Source organism: Lampetra fluviatilis, unplaced genomic scaffold (assembly GCF_964198595.1).
Source record: "Lampetra fluviatilis unplaced genomic scaffold, kcLamFluv1.1 SCAFFOLD_173, whole genome shotgun sequence".
Taxonomy (NCBI): Eukaryota; Metazoa; Chordata; class Hyperoartia; order Petromyzontiformes; family Petromyzontidae; genus Lampetra; species Lampetra fluviatilis.
Window position 1 is genome coordinate 64398 of NW_027621324.1, and position 23951 is coordinate 88348.

At 45.1% G+C, this 23951-nt stretch overlaps 1 protein-coding gene across 1 annotated transcript in view; it reads left to right on the top strand.

The window, feature by feature from the left end:
• The first annotated feature begins 512 nt into the window (after positions 1–512).
• Positions 513–23951, top strand: part of CGA (glycoprotein hormones, alpha polypeptide) — a 32997-nt gene continuing 9558 nt past the window's right edge. Inside the window, exon 1 of the mRNA XM_078885432.1 lies at positions 513–594. Coding sequence (XP_078741558.1) covers positions 513–594 — 82 coding nt within the window. The remainder of the gene's footprint in view (positions 595–23951) is intronic.

A 23951-nucleotide genomic window follows, 5' to 3' on the forward strand; every position in this document is an offset into this window, starting at 1 on the left:
TCTCTGTGGGTTTCTGTGGGTCTCTGTGGGTCTCTGTAGGTCTCTATGGGTCTCTATGGATCTCTGTGGGTCTCTGTGGGTCTATATGGGTCTCTGTAGGTCTCTATGGGTCTCTGTGGGTCTCTATGGGTCTCTGTAGGTCTCTGTGGGTCTCTGTGGGTCTCTGTGGGTCTCTATGAGTCTCTGTGGGTCTCTATGGGTCTCTATGGGTCTCTGTGGGTCTCTGTGGGTCTCTGTGGGTCTCTGTAGGTCTCTGTGGGTCTCTGTGGGTCTCTGTGGGTCTCTGTGGGTCTCTGTGGGTCTCTATGGGTCTCTGTGGGTCTCTGTGGGTCTCTATGGGTCTCTGTGGGTCTATGTCAGTCACACGCGTGTTTGCTCCGACCCCTCCCACTCTGACGTCATTGATGACGCAATTTCAAGCCACGCCCCCTGCACCCCCTCCCCCCGTGCCCCCCATTCACACCGCCTAAGCCCCGCCCACGGCCCGTCACGTGACCTGGCGCTCTGTATAAATGGCGGAGCGCGCGTGCCGACTGCGCAAAGTCGCCTCGCTGCCTGTCTGGACGTCACGATGGGAGCAGCTGTACACGTGGGGTGCGAGTTACACAGCTACACACAGCTACACACACACACAGCTACACACAGCTACACACAGCTACACACAGCTACACACACACAGCTACAGCTACACACAGCTACACACAGCTACACACAGCTACAGCTACACACAGCTACACACAGCTACACACAGCTACACACACACACAGCTACACACAGCTACACACAGCTACACACACACAGCTACAGCTACACACAGCTACACACACACACACAGCTACACACACACACAGCTACACACACACAGCGACACACACACAGCTACAGCTACACACACACAGCTACACACAGCTACACACAGCTACAGCTACACACACACAGCTACACACAGCTACACGCACACAGCTACAGCTACACACACACAGCTACACACAGCTACACACAGCTACAGCTACACACACACAGCTACACACAGCTACACACACACACAGCTACAGCTACACACACACAGCTACAGCTACACACACACAGCTACACACAGCTACACACAGCTACAGCTACACACACACAGCTACACACAGCTACACACACACAGCTACAGCTACACACAGCTACACACAGCTACAGCTACACACACACACAGCTACAGCTACACACAGCTACATACACACACAGCTACAGCTACAGCTACACACACACAGCGACACACACACACAGATACACACACAGCTACACACAGCTACACACACACAGACACAGCTACAGCTACACACAGCTACAGCTACACACACACACAGCTACACACAGCTACAGCTACACACACACAGCCACACACACAGCTACACACAGCTACAGCTACACACACACACAGCTACACACAGCTACACACAGCTACAGCTACACACACAGCTACACACAGCTACACACACAGTGTGTGTCTGTGTGTGTGAGTGTATAGTGTAGTGTGTGTGGTGTAGTGTGTGTAGTGTAGTAGTGTATAGTGTAGTGTAGTAGTGCATAGTGTAGTAGTGTATAGTGTAGTGTGTGTGTATCTGTGTGTGAGTGTTGTGTGTATCTGTGTGTATCTGTGTGTGTGTGAGTGTAGTGTAATAGTGTATAGTGTAGTGTGTGTGTATCTGTGTGTGTGTAAGTGTAGTGTATAGTGTAGTGTAATAGTGTATAGTATAGTGTGTGTGTATCTGTGTGTGGTGTAGTGTGTGAGTGTAGTAGTGTAGTGTGTATGGTGTAGTGTGTGTGTATCTGTGTGTGGTGTAGTGTGTGTGTGTATCTGTTTGTGTGTGAGTGTAGTAGTGTATAGTGTAGTGTAGTATTGTACAGTGGAGTGTAATAGTGTAGTGTGTGTGTATCTGTGTGTGAGTGTAGTAGTGTATAGTGTAGTGTAGTAGTGTATAGTGTGTAGTGTAAGTGTGTGTGTGAGTGTAGTGTGTGTAGTGTATAGTGTAGTAGTGTATAGTGTAAGTGAGTGTAGTAGTGTATAGTGTAGTGTGTGTTGTGTAGTAGTGTGTGTGTATCTGTGTGTGTGTGTAGTGTATAGTGTAGTGTATAGTGTAGTGCGTGTGGTGTAATAGTGTGTGTGTATCTATCATTAAGGACCTTCATGATGGTGAGCGGGCCCGGGTAAAACTACGTGGCCGGGAGTCGGAACCTTTCCCTGTACACCTTGGGGTGCGACAGGGATGTCCTCTGGCTCCCACATTATTTAACATCTATTTCGACTGCGTAGTTCGTGAAGCCTTCAATAGCTGTACCGGGGGAATTTCCATTTGGTACAGATATAATGGGAGGCTGATCGACGCCCGGGTGCGATCAAGGGATGGCTCCCTATTGGTCAACCACGTTATGTATGCCGATGATTTGGTAATAGCTGCTCATTCAGAAGAGGAGTTGGAGACGCTGCTGCTGAGACTGGAGCGTGCCACTAAGAGGTGGGGCCTTACCATCAGCCCCACCAAAATTAAGCACCTGCCTGGGTATTTTGTACCATCGGGCACTCCACCCCCACAACTCCCAATCGGTGATGGGGCAGTTGTGGAGAGAGTGGAGAGTTTCCCATACCTGGGCAGTGTGCTTATGACCGGCTCCAGTTTATCAGCAGAGGTTTCACTCCGAATCAGTCGAGCGGCAATATCTTTTCATCGGTTGCGTAACGCTGTGTGGAAGCTACCTGGTCTGTCGCTCCGCACGAAGCTTCAGGTCTTCTCGGCCACGGTCATTCCCTCCCTTCTCTACGCTTGCGAAACGTGGACCCCCCTAATGGAGCATCTTCGCCGGTTGGAAACATTTAGGCTGGCCTGCCTACGATCCATCCTGGTTAAATTGTGCGAGGAGCTCACAAATCCTTGAAAGATCTGGGCAAAGTCCCATCGATGAGCTCCTCCGGCAGGCAAGGCTGCGTTGGCTGGGTCATGTAGCCCGCATGCCCAGCCACCGCATGCCCAAACAGCTTTTGTTCGGCCGGATCGAGGGGGCTAAACGGGCGCGGCACGGGCTAGAGAAGAGATGGAGTGATGTGGTACAGGAGGACGTGGAGCTGAGTGGACTTGCCGATGACTGGTACCAGCGGTGTCAAGATCGGCCTCTGTGGAGGAGGCTCGTGAAGGACACTACTACTGGGCAGTGCCAGGCTAGGTGCATTTTGGAGCTTTTGGCGAATTGGAGGCAGTCGCCCTCCAACAACAACGGAGGGCGGAGGAGCGACGCTCACAACAACGAGTGGAGCGCCGGGTGGCTAAAGCACAGCAAGTTGGCACAGTAGGGGGCACAGGTGGTGCATCAGCCAGTCATCTCGGTCATCTCGGTCGGTCGACCCGTGGCACCTGCTGGGTCTGCCCCGTGACCTCCTGCCAGCGGGCGTTCGACACTTCACGTGGCCTCAAGGTGCACATGGCCTGGCACAAGCGTCGTGGTGACGTCAACGCCACTTAGTGGCGAATGGCGGTTGTTGTTGTTGTGTGTGTGTGTGTGTAACTGTGTGTGTCACTGTGTGTGTGTAACTGTGTGTGTCACTGTGTGTGTGTGTAACTGTGTGTGTCACTGTGTGTGTGTGTAACTGTGTGTGTGTAACTGTGTGTGTGTGACTGTGCGTGTGTGTAACTGTGTGTAACTGTGTGTGTGTGTAACTGTGTGTGTGTAACTGTGTGTGTGTGTAACTGTGTGTGTGTAACTGTGTGTGTGTAACTGTGTGTGTGTGTAACTGTGTGTAACTGTGTGTGTGTGTAACTGTGTGTGTGTGTAACTGTGTGTGTGTGTAACTGTGTGTGTGTGTAACTGTGTGTGTGTAACTGTGTGTGTGTAACTGTGTGTGTGTAACTGTGTGTAACTGTGTGTAACTGTGTGTGTGTAACTGTGTGTGTGTGTAACTGTGTGTGTGTGTAACTGTGTGTGTGTAACTGTGTGTGTGTAACTGTGTGTGTGTAACTGTGTGTAACTGTGTGTGTGTAACTGTGTGTGTGTGTAACTGTGTGTAACTGTGTGTGTGTAACTGTGTGTGTGTAACTGTGTGTGTAACTGTGTGTGTGTAACTGTGTGTAACTGTGTGTGTGTAACTGTGTGTGTAACTGTGTGTAACTGTGTGTGTGTAACTGTGTGTGTGTGTAACTGTGTGTAACTGTGTGTGTGTAACTGTGTGTGTGTAACTGTGTGTGTGTAACTGTGTGTGTGTAACTGTGTGTAACTGTGTGTAACTGTGTGTGTGTAACTGTGTGTGTGTAACTGTGTGTGTGTAACTGTGTGTGTGTAACTGTGTGTGTGTGTAACTGTGTGTGTGTGTAACTGTGTGTGTGTAACTGTGTGTGTGTAACTGTGTGTGTGTAACTGTGTGTGTAACTGTGTGTGTGTAACTGTGTGTAACTGTGTGTGTGTAACTGTGTGTGTGTGTAACTGTGTGTGTGTAACTGTGTGTGTGTAACTGTGTGTGTAACTGTGTGTGTGTAACTGTGTGTAACTGTGTGTGTGTAACTGTGTGTGTGTAACTGTGTGTAACTGTGTGTAACTGTGTGTGTGTGTAACTGTGTGTGTGTGTAACTGTGTGTGTGTAACTGTGTGTGTGTAACTGTGTGTGTGTAACTGTGTGTGAGTAACTGTGTGTGTGTAACTGTGTGTGTGTGTAACTGTGTGTGTGTAACTGTGTGTGTGTAACTGTGTGTAACTGTGTGTGTGTGTAACTGTGTGTGTGTGTAACTGTGCGTGTGTCTGTGTGTGTGTAACTGTGTGTGTGTGTGTAACTGTGCGTGTGTGTCTCTCTTCACCTCAGGGTCATCCTCTGCCTCTTGGCTGCTGTTGGAGCTGCTGAATCTTGTGAGTTGCACCCATTTCACTCAACAACGAGCGGAGCGCCGGGTGGCTTACTCAACGAGTGATGTTCACTTAACAACAAGCATCGTTCACTCAACGAGTGATGTTCACTTAACAACAAGCATCGTTCACTCAACGAGCTTCGTTCACTTAACAACAAGCATCGTTCACTCAACGAGCTTCGTTCACTTAACAACAAGCATCGTTCACTTAACGAGCTTCGTTCACTTAACAACAAGCATCGTTCACTCAACGAGCTCCGTTCACTTAACAACAAGCATCGTTCACTCAACGAGCTTCGTTCACTTAACAACAAGCATCGTTCACTCAACGAGCTTCGTTCACTTAACAACAAGCATCGTTCACTTAACAACAAGCATCGTTCACTCAACGAGCTCCGTTCACTTAACAACAAGCATCGTTCACTCAACGAGCATCGTTCACTTAACAACAAGCATCGTTCACTCAACGAGCTTCGTTCACTTAACAACAAGCATCGTTCACTCAACGAGCTTCGTTCACTTAACAACAAGCATCGTTCACTCAACGAGCTTCGTTCACTTAACAACAAGCATCGTTCACTCAACGAGCTTCGTTCACTTAACAACAAGCATCGTTCACTCAACGAGCTTCGTTCACTTAACAACAAGCATCGTTCACTCAACGAGCTTCGTTCACTTAACAACAAGCATCGTTCACTTAACAACAAGCATCGTTCACTCAACGAGCTCCGTTCACTTAACAACAAGCATCGTTCACTCAACGAGCATCGTTCACTTAACAACAAGCATCGTTCACTCAACGAGCTTCGTTCACTTAACAACAAGCATCGTTCACTCAACGAGCGATGTTCACTTAACAACAAGCATCGTTCACTCAACGAGCTTCGTTCACTTAACAACAAGCATCGTTCACTCAACGAGCTTCGTTCACTTAACAACAAGCATCGTTCACTCAACGAGCGTCGTTCACTTAACAACAAGCATCGTTCACTTAACGAGCGATGTTCACTTAACAACAAGCATCGTTCACTTAACGAGCTTCGTTCACTTAACAACAAGCATCGTTCACTCAACGAGCTCCGTTCACTTAACAACAAGCATCGTTCACTTAACGAGCTTCGTTCACTTAACAACAAGCATCGTTCACTTAACGAGCGATGTTCACTTAACAACAAGCATCGTTCACTCAACGAGCTTCGTTCACTTAACAACAAGCATCGTTCACTCAACGAGCGCCGTTCACTTAACAACAAGCATCGTTCACTCAACGAGCTCCGTTCACTTAACAACAAGCATCGTTCACTCAACGAGCGCCGTTCACTTAACAACAAGCATCGTTCACTTAACGAGCTTCGTTCACTTAACAACAAGCATCGTTCACTCAACGAGCTCCGTTCACTTAACAACAAGCATCGTTCACTCAACGAGAGATGTTCACTTAACAACAAGCATCGTTCACTCAACGAGCGATGTTCACTTAACAACAAGCATCGTTCACTCAACGAGCTTCGTTCACTTAACAACAAGCATCGTTCACTCAACGAGCTCCGTTCACTTAACAACAAGCATCGTTCACTCAACGAGCTCCGTTCACTTAACAACAAGCATCGTTCACTCAACGAGCTCCGTTCACTTAACAACAAGCATCGTTCACTCAATGAGCTTCGTTCACTTAACAACAAGCATCGTTCACTCAACGAGCTCCGTTCACTTAACAACAAGCATCGTTCACTCAACGAGCTTCGTTCACTTAACAACAAGCATCGTTCACTCAACGAGCTTCGTTCACTTAACAACAAGCATCGTTCACTCAACGAGCGATGTTCACTTAACAACAAGCATCGTTCACTCAACGAGCTCCGTTCACTTAACAACAAGCATCGTTCACTCAACGAGCGATGTTCACTTAACAACAAGCATCGTTCACTCAACGAGCTTCGTTCACTTAACAACAAGCATCGTTCACTCAACGAGCTTCGTTCACTTAACAACAAGCATCGTTCACTCAACGAGCATCGTTCACTTAACAACAAGCATCGTTCACTCAACGAGCGTCGTTCACTTAACAACAAGCATCGTTCACTCAACGAGCTTCGTTCACTTAACAACAAGCATCGTTCACTCAACGAGCTTCGTTCACTTAACAACAAGCATCGTTCACTCAACGAGCGATGTTCACTTAACAACAAGCATCGTTCACTCAACGAGCGATGTTCACTTAACAACAAGCATCGTTCACTCAACGAGCGATGTTCACTTAACAACAAGCATCGTTCACTCAACGAGCGTCGTTCACTTAACAACAAGCATCGTTCACTCAACGAGCTCCGTTCACTTAACAACAAGCATCGTTCACTCAACGAGCTTCGTTCACTTAACAACAAGCATCGTTCACTCAACGAGCTTCGTTCACTTAACAACAAGCATCGTTCACTCAACGAGCTTCGTTCACTTAACAACAAGCATCGTTCACTCAACGAGTGATGTTCACTTAACAACAAGCATCGTTCACTTAACGAGCGTCGTTCACTTAACAACAAGCATCGTTCACTCAACGAGCGATGTTCACTTAACAACAAGCATCGTTCACTCAACGAGCTTCGTTCACTTAACAACAAGCATCGTTCACTCAACGAGCTTCGTTCACTTAACAACAAGCATCGTTCACTCAACGAGCGATGTTCACTTAACAACAAGCATCGTTCACTCAACGAGCTCCGTTCACTTAACAACAAGCATCGTTCACTCAACGAGCGATGTTCACTTAACAACAAGCATTGTTCACTCAACGAGCATCGTTCACTTAACAACAAGCATCGTTCACTCAACGAGCGTCGTTCACTTAACAACAAGCATCGTTCACTCAACGAGTGATGTTCACTTAACAACAAGCATCGTTCACTCAACGAGCGTCGTTCACTTAACAACAAGCATCGTTCACTCAACGAGCTCCGTTCACTTAACAACAAGCATCGTTCACTCAACGAGCGTCGTTCACTTAACAACAAGCATCGTTCACTCAACGAGCTTCGTTCACTTAACAACAAGCATCGTTCACTCAACGAGCTTCGTTCACTTAACAACAAGCATCGTTCACTTAACGAGCTCCGTTCACTTAACAACAAGCATCGTTCACTCAACGAGCGATGTTCACTTAACAACAAGCATCGTTCACTCAACGAGCTTCGTTCACTTAACAACAAGCATCGTTCACTCAACGAGCGATGTTCACTTAACAACAAGCATCGTTCACTCAACGAGCTCCGTTCACTTAACAACAAGCATCGTTCACTCAACGAGCTTCGTTCACTTAACAACAAGCATCGTTCACTCAACGAGCTTCGTTCACTTAACAACAAGCATCGTTCACTCAACGAGCGATGTTCACTTAACAACAAGCATCGTTCACTCAACGAGCTTCGTTCACTTAACAACAAGCATCGTTCACTCAACGAGCTTCGTTCACTTAACAACAAGCATCGTTCACTCAACGAGCGATGTTCACTTAACAACAAGCATCGTTCACTCAACGAGCTCCGTTCACTTAACAACAAGCATCGTTCACTCAACGAGCTTCGTTCACTTAACAACAAGCATCGTTCACTCAACGAGCTCCGTTCACTTAACAACAAGCATCGTTCACTCAACGAGCTTTGTTCACTTAACAACAAGCATCGTTCACTCAACGAGCGATGTTCACTTAACAACAAGCATCGTTCACTTAACGAGCGTCGTTCACTTAACAACAAGCATCGTTCACTCAACGAGCTTCGTTCACTTAACAACAAGCATCGTTCACTCAACGAGCGATGTTCACTTAACAACAAGCATCGTTCACTCAACGAGCTTCGTTCACTTAACAACAAGCATCGTTCACTCAACGAGCTTCGTTCACTTAACAACAAGCATCGTTCACTCAACGAGCGATGTTCACTTAACAACAAGCATCGTTCACTCAACGAGCTCCGTTCACTTAACAACAAGCATCGTTCACTCAACGAGCATCGTTCACTTAACAACAAGCATCGTTCACTCAACGAGCTCCGTTCACTTAACAACAAGCATCGTTCACTCAACGAGCTTCGTTCACTTAACAACAAGCATCGTTCACTCAACGAGCTTCGTTCACTTAACAACAAGCATCGTTCACTCAACGAGCATCGTTCACTTAACAACAAGCATCGTTCACTCAACGAGCTCCGTTCACTTAACAACAAGCATCGTTCACTCAACGAGCTTCGTTCACTTAACAACAAGCATCGTTCACTCAACGAGCTTCGTTCACTTAACAACAAGCATCGTTCACTCAACGAGCTCCGTTCACTTAACAACAAGCATCGTTCACTCAACGAGCTTCGTTCACTTAACAACGAGCTTCGTTCACTTAACAACAAGCATCGTTCACTCAACGAGCATCGTTCACTTAACAACAAGCATCGTTCACTCAACGAGCTTCGTTCACTTAACAACAAGCATCGTTCACTCAACGAGCGATGTTCACTTAACAACAAGCATCGTTCACTCAATGAGCTTCGTTCACTTAACAACAAGCATCGTTCACTCAACGAGCTTTGTTCACTTAACAACAAGCATCGTTCACTTAACGAGCGATGTTCACTTAACAACAAGCATCGTTCACTTAACAACAAGCATCGTTCACTCAATGAGCTTCGTTCACTTAACAACAAGCATCGTTCACTCAACGAGCTTTGTTCACTTAACAACAAGCATCGTTCACTTAACGAGCGATGTTCACTTAACAACAAGCATCGTTCACTTAACGAGCTTCGTTCACTTAACAACAAGCATCGTTCACTTAACGAGCGATGTTTACTTAACAACAAGCATCGTTCACTCAACGAGCTTCGTTCACTTAACAACAAGCATCGTTCACTTAACGAGCGATGTTCACTTAACAACAAGCATCGTTCACTCAACGAGCGATGTTCACTTAACAACAAGCATCGTTCACTCAACGAGCTTCGTTCACTTAACAACAAGCATCGTTCACTCAACGAGCTTCGTTCACTTAACAACAAGCATCGTTCACTCAACGAGCTTCGTTCACTTAACAACAAGCATCGTTCACTCAACGAGCTTCGTTCACTTAACAACAAGCATCGTTCACTCAACGAGCTTCGTTCACTTAACAACAAGCATCGTTCACTCAACGAGCTCCGTTCACTTAACAACAAGCATCGTTCACTCAACGAGCTTCGTTCACTTAACAACAAGCATCGTTCACTCAACGAGCTCCGTTCACTTAACAACAAGCATCGTTCACTCAACGAGCTTCGTTCACTTAACAACAAGCATCGTTCACTCAACGAGCGATGTTCACTTAACAACAAGCATCGTTCACTCAACGAGCTCCGTTCACTTAACAACAAGCATCGTTCACTCAACGAGCTCCGTTCACTTAACAACAAGCATCGTTCACTCAACGAGCATCGTTCACTTAACAACAAGCATCGTTCACTCAACGAGCTTCGTTCACTTAACAACAAGCATCGTTCACTCAACGAGCATCGTTCACTTAACAACAAGCATCGTTCACTCAACGAGCTCCGTTCACTTAACAACAAGCATCGTTCACTCAACGAGCTTCGTTCACTTAACAACAAGCATCGTTCACTTAACAACAAGCATCGTTCACTTAACAACAAGCATCGTTCACTCAACGAGCTTCGTTCACTTAACAACAAGCATCGTTCACTCAACGAGCTTCGTTCACTTAACAACAAGCATCGTTCACTCAACGAGCGATGTTCACTTAACAACAAGCATCGTTCACTCAACGAGCTCCGTTCACTTAACAACAAGCATCGTTCACTCAACGAGCTCCGTTCACTTAACAACAAGCATCGTTCACTCAACGAGCATCGTTCACTTAACAACAAGCATCGTTCACTCAACGAGCTTCGTTCACTTAACAACAAGCATCGTTCACTCAACGAGCATCGTTCACTTAACAACAAGCATCGTTCACTCAACGAGCTCCGTTCACTTAACAACAAGCATCGTTCACTCAACGAGCTTCGTTCACTTAACAACAAGCATCGTTCACTTAACAACAAGCATCGTTCACTTAACAACAAGCATCGTTCACTCAACGAGCTTCGTTCACTTAACAACAAGCATCGTTCACTCAACGAGCTTCGTTCACTTAACAACAAGCATCGTTCACTCAACGAGCGATGTTCACTTAACAACAAGCATCGTTCACTCAACGAGCTTCGTTCACTTAACAACAAGCATCGTTCACTCAACGAGCGTCGTTCACTTAACAACAAGCATCGTTCACTCAACGAGCTTCGTTCACTTAACAACAAGCATCGTTCACTCAACGAGCTCCGTTCACTTAACAACAAGCATCGTTCACTCAACGAGCTTCGTTCACTTAACAACAAGCATCGTTCACTCAACGAGCGATGTTCACTTAACAACAAGCATCGTTCACTCAACGAGCTTCGTTCACTTAACAACAAGCATCGTTCACTCAACGAGCTTCGTTCACTTAACAACAAGCATCGTTCACTCAACGAGCTCCGTTCACTTAACAACAAGCATCGTTCACTCAACGAGCTTCGTTCACTTAACAACAAGCATCGTTCACTCAACGAGCTCCGTTCACTTAACAACAAGCATCGTTCACTCAACGAGCTTCGTTCACTTAACAACAAGCATCGTTCACTCAACGAGCTTCGTTCACTTAACAACAAGCATCGTTCACTCAACGAGCGATGTTCACTTAACAACAAGCATCGTTCACTCAACGAGCATCGTTCACTTAACAACAAGCATCGTTCACTTAACGAGTGATGTTCACTTAACAACAAGCATCGTTCACTCAACGAGCGATGTTCACTTAACAACAAGCATCGTTCACTCAACGAGCTTCGTTCACTTAACAACAAGCATCGTTCACTCAACGAGCGATGTTCACTTAACAACAAGCATCGTTCACTCAACGAGCTTCGTTCACTTAACAACAAGCATCGTTCACTTAACAACAAGCATCGTTCACTCAACGAGCTTCGTTCACTTAACAACAAGCATCGTTCACTTAACAACAAGCATCGTTCACTCAACGAGCTTCGTTCACTTAACAACAAGCATCGTTCACTCAACGAGCTTCGTTCACTTAACAACAAGCATCGTTCACTCAACGAGCTCCGTTCACTTAACAACAAGCATCGTTCACTCAACGAGCTTCGTTCACTTAACAACAAGCATCGTTCACTCAACGAGCGATGTTCACTTAACAACAAGCATCGTTCACTCAACGAGCTTCGTTCACTTAACAACAAGCATCGTTCACTCAACGAGCTTCGTTCACTTAACAACAAGCATCGTTCACTCAACGAGCTTCGTTCACTTAACAACAAGCATCGTTCACTCAACGAGCGTCGTTCACTTAACAACAAGCATCGTTCACTTAACGAGCTTCGTTCACTTAACAACAAGCATCGTTCACTCAACGAGCGTCGTTCACTTAACAACAAGCATCGTTCACTCAACGAGCATCGTTCACTTAACAACAAGCATCGTTCACTCAACGAGCGATGTTCACTTAACAACAAGCATCGTTCACTCAACGAGCTTCGTCCCGTTCCACTTAACAACAAGCATCGTTCACTCAACGAGCTTCGTTCACTTAACAACAAGCATCGTTCACTCAACGAGCTTCGTTCACTTAACAACAAGCATCGTTCACTAACAGTCAACGAGCTTCGTTCACTTAACAAGCATCGTTCACTCACGAGTCGTTCACTTAACAACAAGCATCGTTCACTCAACGAGCTTCGTTCACTTAACAACAAGCATCGTTCACTCAACGAGCGATGTTCACTTAACAACAAGCATCGTTCACTCAACGAGCGATGTTCACTTAACAACAAGCATCGTTCACTCAACGAGCTCCGTTCACTTAACAACAAGCATCGTTCACTCAACGAGCGATGTTCACTTAACAACAAGCATCGTTCACTCAACGAGCTTCGTTCACTTAACAACAAGCATCGTTCACTCAACGAGCGATGTTCACTTAACAACAAGCATCGTTCACTCAACGAGCTCCGTTCACTTAACAACAAGCATCGTTCACTCAACGAGCTTCGTTCACTTAACAACAAGCATCGTTCACTCAACGAGCTTCGTTCTTAACAACAAGCATCGTTCACTCAACGAGCTTCGTTCACTTAACAACAAGCATCGTTCACTCAATGAGCTTCGTTCACTTAACAACAAGCATCGTTCACTCAACGAGCTTCGTTCACTTAACAACAAGCATCGTTCACTCAACGAGCTTCGTTCACTTAACAACAAGCATCGTTCACTCAACGAGCTTCGTTCACTTAACAACAAGCATCGTTCACTCAACGAGCTTCGTTCACTTAACAACAAGCATCGTTCACTCAACGAGCTTCGTTCACTCAACAACAAGCATCGTTCACTCAACGAGCTTCGTTCACTTAACAACAAGCATCGTTCACTCAACGAGCTCCGTTCACTTAACAACAAGCATCGTTCACTCAACGAGCATCGTTCACTTAACAACAAGCATCGTTCACTCAACGAGCTTCGTTCACTTAACAACAAGCATCGTTCACTCAACGAGCGTCGTTCACTTAACAACAAGCATCGTTCACTCAACGAGCTCCGTTCACTTAACAACAAGCATCGTTCACTCAACGAGCATCGTTCACTTAACAACAAGCATCGTTCACTCAACGAGCTTCGTTCACTTAACAACAAGCATCGTTCACTCAACGAGCTTCGTTCACTTAACAACAAGCATCGTTCACTCAACGAGCTTCGTTCACTTAACAACAAGCATCGTTCACTCAACGAGCGATGTTCACTTAACAACAAGCATCGTTCACTCAACGAGCTTCGTTCACTTAACAACAAGCATCGTTCACTCAACGAGCTCCGTTCACTTAACAACAAGCATCGTTCACTCAACGAGCTTCGTTCACTTAACAACAAGCATCGTTCACTTAACGAGCTTCGTTCACTTAACAACAAGCATCGTTCACTCAACGAGCTTCGTTCACTTAACAACAAGCATCGTTCACTCAACGAGCGTCGTTCACTTAACAACAAGCATCGTTCACTCAACGAGCTTCGTTCACTTAACAACAAGCATCGTTCACTCAACGAGCTTCGTTCACTTAACAACAAGCATCGTTCACTCAACGAGCTCCGTTCACTTAACAACAAGCATCGTTCACTCAACGAGCATCGTTCACTTAACAACAAGCATCGTTCACTCAACGAGCTTCGTTCACTTAACAACAAGCATCGTTCACTCAACGAGCGTCGTTCACTTAACAACAAGCATCGTTCACTCAACGAGCGATGTTCACTTAACAACAAGCATCGTTCACTCAACGAGCTTCGCTCACTTAACAACAAGCATCGTTCACTTAACGAGCGATGTTCACTTAACAACAAGCATCGTTCACTCAACGAGCTCCGTTCACTTAACAACAAGCATCGTTCACTCAACGAGCTCCGTTCACTTAACAACAAGCATCGTTCACTTAACAACAAGCATCGTTCACTCAACGAGCTCCGTTCACTTAACAACAAGCATCGTTCACTCAACGAGCGATGTTCACTTAACAACAAGCATCGTTCACTCAACGAGCGTCGTTCACTTAACAACAAGCATCGTTCACTCAACGAGCTTCGTTCACTTAACAACAAGCATCGTTCACTTAACAACAAGCATCGTTCACTCAATGAGCTTCGTTCACTTAACAACAAGCATCGTTCACTCAACGAGCTTCGCTCACTTAACAACAACCATCGTTCACTCAACGAGTGATGTTCACTTAACAACAAGCATCGTTCACTCAACGAGCTCCGTTCACTTAACAACAAGCATCGTTCACTCAACGAGCTTCGTTCACTTAACAACAAGCATCGTTCACTCAACGAGCTCCGTTCACTTAACAACAAGCATCGTTCACTCAACGAGCATCGTTCACTTAACAACAAGCATCGTTCACTCAACGAGCTTCGTTCACTTAACAACAAGCATCGTTCACTCAACGAGCTTCGTTCACTTAACAACAAGCATCGTTCACTCAACGAGCTTCGTTCACTTAACAACAAGCATCGTTCACTCAACGAGCTCCGTTCACTTAACAACAAGCATCGTTCACTCAACGAGCTTCGTTCACTTAACAACAAGCATCGTTCACTCAACGAGCTCCGTTCACTTAACAACAAGCATCGTTCACTCAACGAGCATCGTTCACTTAACAACAAGCATCGTTCACTCAACGAGCTTCGTTCACTTAACAACAAGCATCGTTCACTCAACGAGCTCCGTTCACTTAACAACAAGCATCGTTCACTCAACGAGCTCCGTTCACTTAACAACAAGCATCGTTCACTCAACGAGCTTCGTTCACTTAACAACAAGCATCGTTCACTCAACGAGCTCCGTTCACTTAACAACAAGCATTGTTCACTCAACGAGCTTCGTTCACTTAACAACAAGCATCGTTCACTCAACGAGCTCCGTTCACTTAACAACAAGCATTGTTCACTCAACAAGCATCGTTCACTTAACAACAAGCATCGTTCACTCAACGAGCTTCGTTCACTTAACAACAAGCATCGTTCACTCAACGAGCTTCGTTCACTTAACAACAAGCATCGTTCACTTAACAACAAGCATCGTTCACTCAACGAGCTCCGTTCACTTAACAACAAGCATCGTTCACTCAACGAGCATCGTTCACTTAACAACAAGCATCGTTCACTCAACGAGCTCCGTTCACTTAACAACAAGCATCGTTCACTCAACGAGCATCGTTCACTTAACAACAAGCATCGTTCACTCAACGAGCTTCGTTCACTTAACAACAAGCATCGTTCACTCAACGAGCTTCGTTCACTTAACAACAAGCATCGTTCACTCAACGAGCTTCGTTCACTTAATAACAAGCATCGTTCACTCAACGAGCTCCGTTCACTTAACAACAAGCATCGTTCACTCAACGAGCTCCGTTCACTTAACAACAAGCATCGTTCACTCAACGAGCTTCGTTCACTTAACAACAAGCATCGTTCACTCAACGAGCTTCGTTCACTTAATAACAAGCATCGTTCACTCAACGAGCTCCGTTCACTTAACAACAAGCATCGTTCACTCAACGAGCTTCGTTCACTTAACAACAAGCATCGTTCACTCAACGAGCGATGTTCACTTAACAACAAGCATCGTTCACTCAACGAGCTTCGTTCACTTAACAACAAGCATCGTTCACTCAACGAGCATCGTTCACTTAACAACAAGCATCGTTCACTCAACGAGCTTCGTTCACTTAACAACAAGCATCGTTCACTCAACGAGCTTCGTTCACTTAACAACAAGCATCGTTCACTCAACGAGCTCCGTTCACTTAACAACAAGCATCGTTCACTCAACGAGCTTCGTTCACTTAACAACAAGCATCGTTCACTTAACAACAAGCATCGTTCACTTAACAACAAGCATCGTTCACTCAACGAGCATCGTTCACTTAACAACAAGCATCGTTCACTCAACGAGCTTCGTTCACTTAACAACAAGCATCGTTCACTTAACGAGCGTCGTTCACTTAACAACAAGCATCGTTCACTCAACGAGCTTCGTTCACTTAACAACAAGCATCTTTCACTCAACGAGTGATGTTCACTTAACAACAAGCATCGTTCACTCAACGAGCTTCGTTCACTTAACAACAAGCATCGTTCACTCAACGAGCTCCGTTCACTTAACAACAAGCATCGTTCACTCAACGAGCTTCGTTCACTCAACAACAAGCATCGTTCACTCAACGAGCTCCGTTCACTTAACAACAAGCATCGTTCACTCAACGAGCTTCGTTCACTTAACAACAAGCATCGTTCACTTAACGAGCTTCGTTCACTTAACAACAAGCATCGTTCACTCAACGAGCTTCGTTCACTTAACAACAAGCATCGTTCACTCAACGAGCTCCGTTCACTTAACAACAAGCATCGTTCACTCAACGAGCTTCGCTCACTTAACAACAAGCATCGTTCACTCAACGAGCTTCGTTCACTTAACAACAAGCATCGTTCACTCAACGAGCTTCGTTCACTTAACAACAAGCATCGTTCACTCAACGAGCTTCGTTCACTTAACAACAAGCATCGTTCACTCAATGAGCTTCGTTCACTTAACAACAAGCATCGTTCACTCAACGAGTGATGTTCACTTAACAACAAGCATCGTTCACTCAACGAGCGATGTTCACTTAACAACAAGCATCGTTCACTTAACAACAAGCATCGTTCACTCAACGAGCTTCGTTCACTTAACAACAAGCATCGTTCACTCAACGAGCTTCGTTCACTTAACAACAAGCATCGTTCACTCAACGAGCTCCGTTCACTTAACAACAAGCATCGTTCACTCAACGAGCTTCGTTCACTTAACAACAAGCATCGTTCACTCAACGAGCTTCGTTCACTTAACAACAAGCATCGCTCACTCAACGAGCTTCGTTCACTTAACAACAAGCATCGTTCACTCAACGAGCATCGTTCACTTAACAACAAGCATCGTTCACTCAACGAGCTTCGTTCACTTAACAACAAGCATCGTTCACTCAACGAGCTTCGTTCACTTAACAACAAGCATCGTTCACTCAACGAGCTTCGTTCACTTAACAACAAGCATCGTTCACTCAACGAGCTTCGTTCACTTAACAACAAGCATCGTTCACTCAATGAGCTTCGTTCACTTAACAACAAGCATCGTTCACTCAACGAGCTTCGTTCACTTAACAACAAGCATCGTTCACTCAACGAGCTTCGTTCACTTAACAACAAGCATCGTTCACTCAACGAGCTCCGTTCACTTAACAACAAGCATCGTTCACTCAACGAGCTTCGTTCACTTAACAACAAGCATCGTTCACTCAACGAGCTTCGTTCACTTAACAACAAGCATCGCTCACTCAACGAGCTTCGTTCACTTAACAACAAGCATCGTTCACTCAACGAGCATCGTTCACTTAACAACAAGCATCGTTCACTCAACGAGCTTCGTTCACTTAACAACAAGCATCGTTCACTCAACGAGCTTCGTTCACTTAACAACAAGCATCGTTCACTCAACGAGCTTCGTTCACTTAACAACAAGCATCGCTCACTCAACGAGCTTCGTTCACTTAACAACAAGCATCGTTCACTCAACGAGCTTCGTTCACTTAACAACAAGCATCGTTCACTCAACGAGCTTCGTTCACTTAACAACAAGCATCGTTCACTCAATGAGCTTCGTTCACTTAACAACAAGCATCGTTCACTCAACGAGCTTCGTTCACTTAACAACAAGCATCGCTCACTCAACGAGCTTCGTTCACTTAACAACAAGCATCGCTCACTCAACGAGCTTCGTTCACTTAACAACAAGCATCGTTCACTCAACGAGCTTCGTTCACTTAACAACAAGCATCGCTCACTCAACGAGCTTCGTTCACTTAACAACAAGCATCGTTCACTCAACGAGCTTCGTTCACTTAACAACAAGCATCGTTCACTCAACGAGCTCCGTTCACTTAACAACAAGCATCGTTCACTCAACGAGCTCCGTTCACTTAACAACAAGCATCGTTCACTCAACGAGCTTCGTTCACTTAACAACAAGCATCGTTCACTCAACGAGCTCCGTTCACTTAACAACAAGCATCGTTCACTCAACGAGCTCCGTTCACTTAACAACAAGCATCGTTCACTCAACGAGCTTCGTTCACTTAACAACAAGCATCGTTCACTCAACGAGCTCCGTTCACTTAACAACAAGCATCGTTCACTCAACCAGCTCCGTTCACTTAACAACAAGCATCGTTCACTCAACGAGCATCGTTCACTTAACAACAAGCATCGTTCACTCAACGAGCTCCGTTCACTTAACAACAAGCATCGTTCACTCAACGAGCTCCGTTCACTTAACAACAAGCATCGTTCACTCAACGAGCTTCGTTCACTTAACAACAAGCATCGTTCACTCAACGAGCTCCGTTCACTTAACAACAAGCATCGTTCACTCAACCAGCTCCGTTCACTTAACAACAAGCATCGTTCACTCAATGAGCTTCGTTCACTTAACAACAAGCATCGTTCACTCAACGAGCTCCGTTCACTTAACAACAAGCATCGTTCACTCAACCAGCTCCGTTCACTTAACAACAAGCATCGTTCACTCAACGAGCTTCGTTCACTTAACAACAAGCATCGTTCACTCAACGAGCTCCGTTCACTTAACAACAAGCATCGTTCACTCAACCAGCTCCGTTCACTTAACAACAAGCATCGTTCACTCAACGAGCATCGTTCACTTAACAACAAGCATCGTTCACTCAACGAGCTCCGTTCACTTAACAACAAGCATCGTTCACTCAACGAGCTCCGTTCACTTAACAACAAGCATCGTTCACTCAACGAGCTTCGTTCACTTAACAACAAGCATCGTTCACTCAACGAGCTCCGTTCACTTAACAACAAGCATCGTTCACTCAACGAGCTCCGTTCACTTAACAACAAGCATCGTTCACTCAACGAGCTTCGTTCACTTAACAACAAGCATCGTTCACTCAACGAGCTTCGTTCACTTAACAACAAGCATCGTTCACTTAACGAGCATCGTTCACTTAACAACAAGCATCGTTCACTCAACGAGCTTCGTTCACTTAACAACAAGCATCGTTCACTCAACGAGCTTCGTTCACTTAACAACAAGCATCGTTCACTCAACGAGCTCCGTTCACTTAACAACAAGCATCGTTCACTTAACAACAAGCATCGTTCACTCAACGAGCGATGTTCACTTAACAACAAGCATCGTTCACTTAACAACAAGCATCGTTCACTTAACAACAAGCATCGTTCACTCAACGAGCTCCGTTCACTTAACAACAAGCATCGTTCACTCAACGAGCATCGTTCACTTAACAACAAGCATCGTTCACTCAACGAGCTCCGTTCACTTAACAACAAGCATCGTTCACTTAACGAGTGATGTTCACTTAACAACAAGCATCGTTCACTCAACGAGCGTTGTTCACTTAACAACAAGCATCGTTCACTCAACGAGCGTCGTTCACTTAACAACAAGCATCGTTCACTCAACGAGCTTCGTTCACTTAACAACAAGCATCGTTCACTCAACGAGCGTCGTTCACTTAACAACAAGCATCGTTCACTCAACGAGCTCCGTTCACTTAACAACAAGCATCGTTCACTCAACGAGCATCGTTCACTTAACAACAAGCATCGTTCACTCAACGAGCTCCGTTCACTTAACAACAAGCATCGTTCACTCAACGAGCATCGTTCACTTAACAACAAGCATCGTTCACTCAACGAGCTTCGTTCACTTAACAACAAGCATCGTTCACTCAACGAGCTTCGTTCACTTAACAACAAGCATCGTTCACTCAACGAGCTCCGTTCACTTAACAACAAGCATCGTTCACTCAACGAGCTTCGTTCACTTAACAACAAGCATCGTTCACTTAACGAGCTTCGTTCACTTAACAACAAGCATCGTTCACTCAACGAGCTTCGTTCACTTAACAACAAGCATCGTTCACTCAACGAGCTTCGTTCACTTAACAACAAGCATCGTTCACTCAACGAGCTCCGTTCACTTAACAACAAGCATCGTTCACTCAACGAGCTTCGTTCACTTAACAACAAGCATCGTTCACTCAACGAGCGTCGTTCACTTAACAACAAGCATCGTTCACTCAACGAGCTTCGTTCACTTAACAACAAGCATCGTTCACTCAACGAGCATCGTTCACTTAACAACAAGCATCGTTCACTTAACAACAAGCATCGTTCACTCAACGAGCTTCGTTCACTTAACAACAAGCATCGTTCACTCAATGAGCTTCGTTCACTTAACAACAAGCATCGTTCACTCAACGAGCTTCGTTCACTTAACAACAAGCATCGTTCACTCAACGAGCTTCGCTCACTTAACAACAAGCATCGTTCACTCAACGAGCTCCGTTCACTTAACAACAAGCATCGTTCACTCAACGAGCTCCGTTCACTTAACAACAAGCATCGTTCACTCAACGAGCTCCGTTCACTTAACAACAAGCATCGTTCACTCAACGAGCTTCGTTCACTTAACAACAAGCATCGTTCACTCAACGAGCTTCGTTCACTTAACAACAAGCATCGTTCACTCAACGAGCTTCGTTCACTTAACAACAAGCATCGTTCACTCAACGAGCGATGTTCACTTAACAACAAGCATCGTTCACTCAACGAGCTTCGTTCACTTAACAACAAGCATCGTTCACTTAACGAGTGATGTTCACTTAACAACAAGCATCGTTCACTCAACGAGCGTCGTTCACTTAACAACAAGCATCGTTCACTCAACGAGCTTCGTTCACTTAACAACAAGCATCGTTCACTCAACGAGCTCCGTTCACTTAACAACAAGCATCGTTCACTCAACGAGCTTCGTTTACTTAACAACAAGCATCGTTCACTCAACGAGCTTCGTTCACTTAACAACAAGCATCGTTCACTCAACAAGCATCGTTCACTTAACAACAAGCATCGTTCACTCAACGAGCTTCGTTCACTTAACAACAAGCATCGTTCACTCAACAAGCTTCGTTCACTTAACAACAAGCATCGTTCACTCAACGAGCTTCGTTCACTTAACAACAAGCATCGTTCACTCAACGAGCATCGTTCACTTAACAACAAGCATCGTTCACTCAACGAGCGTCGTTCACTTAACAACAAGCATCGTTCACTCAACAAGCTTCGTTCACTTAACAACAAGCATCGTTCACTCAACGAGCTTCGTTCACTTAACAACAAGCATCGTTCACTCAACGAGCTTCGTTCACTTAACAACAAGCATCGTTCACTCAACGAGCATCGTTCACTTAACAACAAGCATCGTTCACTCAACGAGCAATGTTCACTTAACAACAAGCATCGTTCACTCAACGAGCTTCGTTCACTTAACAACAAGCATCGTTCACTCAACGAGCATCGTTCACTTAACAACAAGCATCGTTCACTCAACGAGCGATGTTCACTTAACAACAAGCATCGTTCACTCAACGAGCTTCGTTCACTTAACAACAAGCATCGTTCACTCAACGAGCTTCGTTCACTTAACAACAAGCATCGTTCACTCAACGAGCTCCGTTCACTTAACAACAAGCATCGTTCACTCAACGAGCTTCGTTCACTTAACAACAAGCATCGTTCACTCAACGAGCTCCGTTCACTTAACAACAAGCATCGTTCACTCAACGAGCTTCGTTCACTTAACAACAAGCATCGTTCACTCAACGAGCTTCGTTCACTTAACAACAAGCATCGTTCACTCAACGAGCTTCGTTCACTTAACAACAAGCATCGTTCACTCAACGAGCTCCGTTCACTTAACAACAAGCATCGTTCACTCAACGAGCGTCGTTCACTTAACAACAAGCATCGTTCACTCAACGAGCTTCGTTCACTTAACAACAAGCATCGTTCACTCAACGAGCTTCGTTCACTTAACAACAAGCATCGTTCACTCAACGAGCTTCGTTCACTTAACAACAAGCATCGTTCACTCAACGAGCGTCGTTCACTTAACAACAAGCATCGTTCACTCAACGAGCTTCGTTCACTTAACAACAAGCATCGTTCACTCAACGAGCATCGTTCACTTAACAACAAGCATCGTTCACTTAACAACAAGCATCGTTCACTCAACGAGCTTCGTTCACTTAACAACAAGCATCGTTCACTCAATGAGCTTCGTTCACTTAACAACAAGCATCGTTCACTCAACGAGCTTCGTTCACTTAACAACAAGCATCGTTCACTCAACGAGCTTCGTTCACTTAACAACAAGCATCGTTCACTCAATGAGCTTCGTTCACTTAACAACAAGCATCGTTCACTCAACGAGCTTCGCTCACTTAACAACAAGCATCGTTCACTCAACGAGCTCCGTTCACTTAACAACAAGCATCGTTCACTCAATGAGCATCGTTCACTTAACAACAAGCATCGTTCACTCAACGAGCGATGTTCACTTAACAACAAGCATCGTTCACTCAATGAGCTTCGTTCACTTAACAACAAGCATCGTTCACTCAACGAGCTTCGTTCACTTAACAACAAGCATCGTTCACTCAACGAGCGATGTTCACTTAACAACAAGCATCGTTCACTCAACGAGCATCGTTCACTTAACAACAAGCATCGTTCACTCAACGAGCGATGTTCACTTAACAACAAGCATCGTTCACTCAATGAGCTTCGTTCACTTAACAACAAGCATCGTTCACTCAACGAGCGTCGTTCACTTAACAACAAGCATCGTTCACTCAACGAGCTTCGTTCACTTAACAACAAGCATCGTTCACTCAACGAGCTTCGTTCACTTAACAACAAGCATCGTTCACTCAACGAGCTTCGTTCACTTAACAACAAGCATCGTTCACTCAACGAGCTCCGTTCACTTAACAACAAGCATCGTTCACTCAACGAGCATCGTTCACTTAACAACAAGCATCGTTCACTCAACGAGCTTCGTTCACTTAACAACAAGCATCGTTCACTCAACGAGCTTCGTTCACTTAACAACAAGCATCGTTCACTCAACGAGCATCGTTCACTTAACAACAAGCATCGTTCACTCAACGAGCTTCGTTCACTTAACAACAAGCATCGTTCACTCAACGAGCATCGTTCACTTAACAACAAGCATCGTTCACTCAACGAGCTCCGTTCACTTAACAACAAGCATCGTTCACTCAACGAGCTCCGTTCACTTAACGACAAGCATCGTTCACTCAACGAGCATCGTTCACTTAATAACAAGCATCGTTCACTCAACGAGCTTCGTTCACTTAACAACAAGCATCGTTCACTCAACGAGCTTCGTTCACTTAACAACAAGCATCGTTCACTCAACGAGCTTCGTTCACTTAACAACAAGCATCGTTCACTCAACGAGCTCCGTTCACTTAACAACAAGCATCGTTCAATCAACGAGCTTCGTTC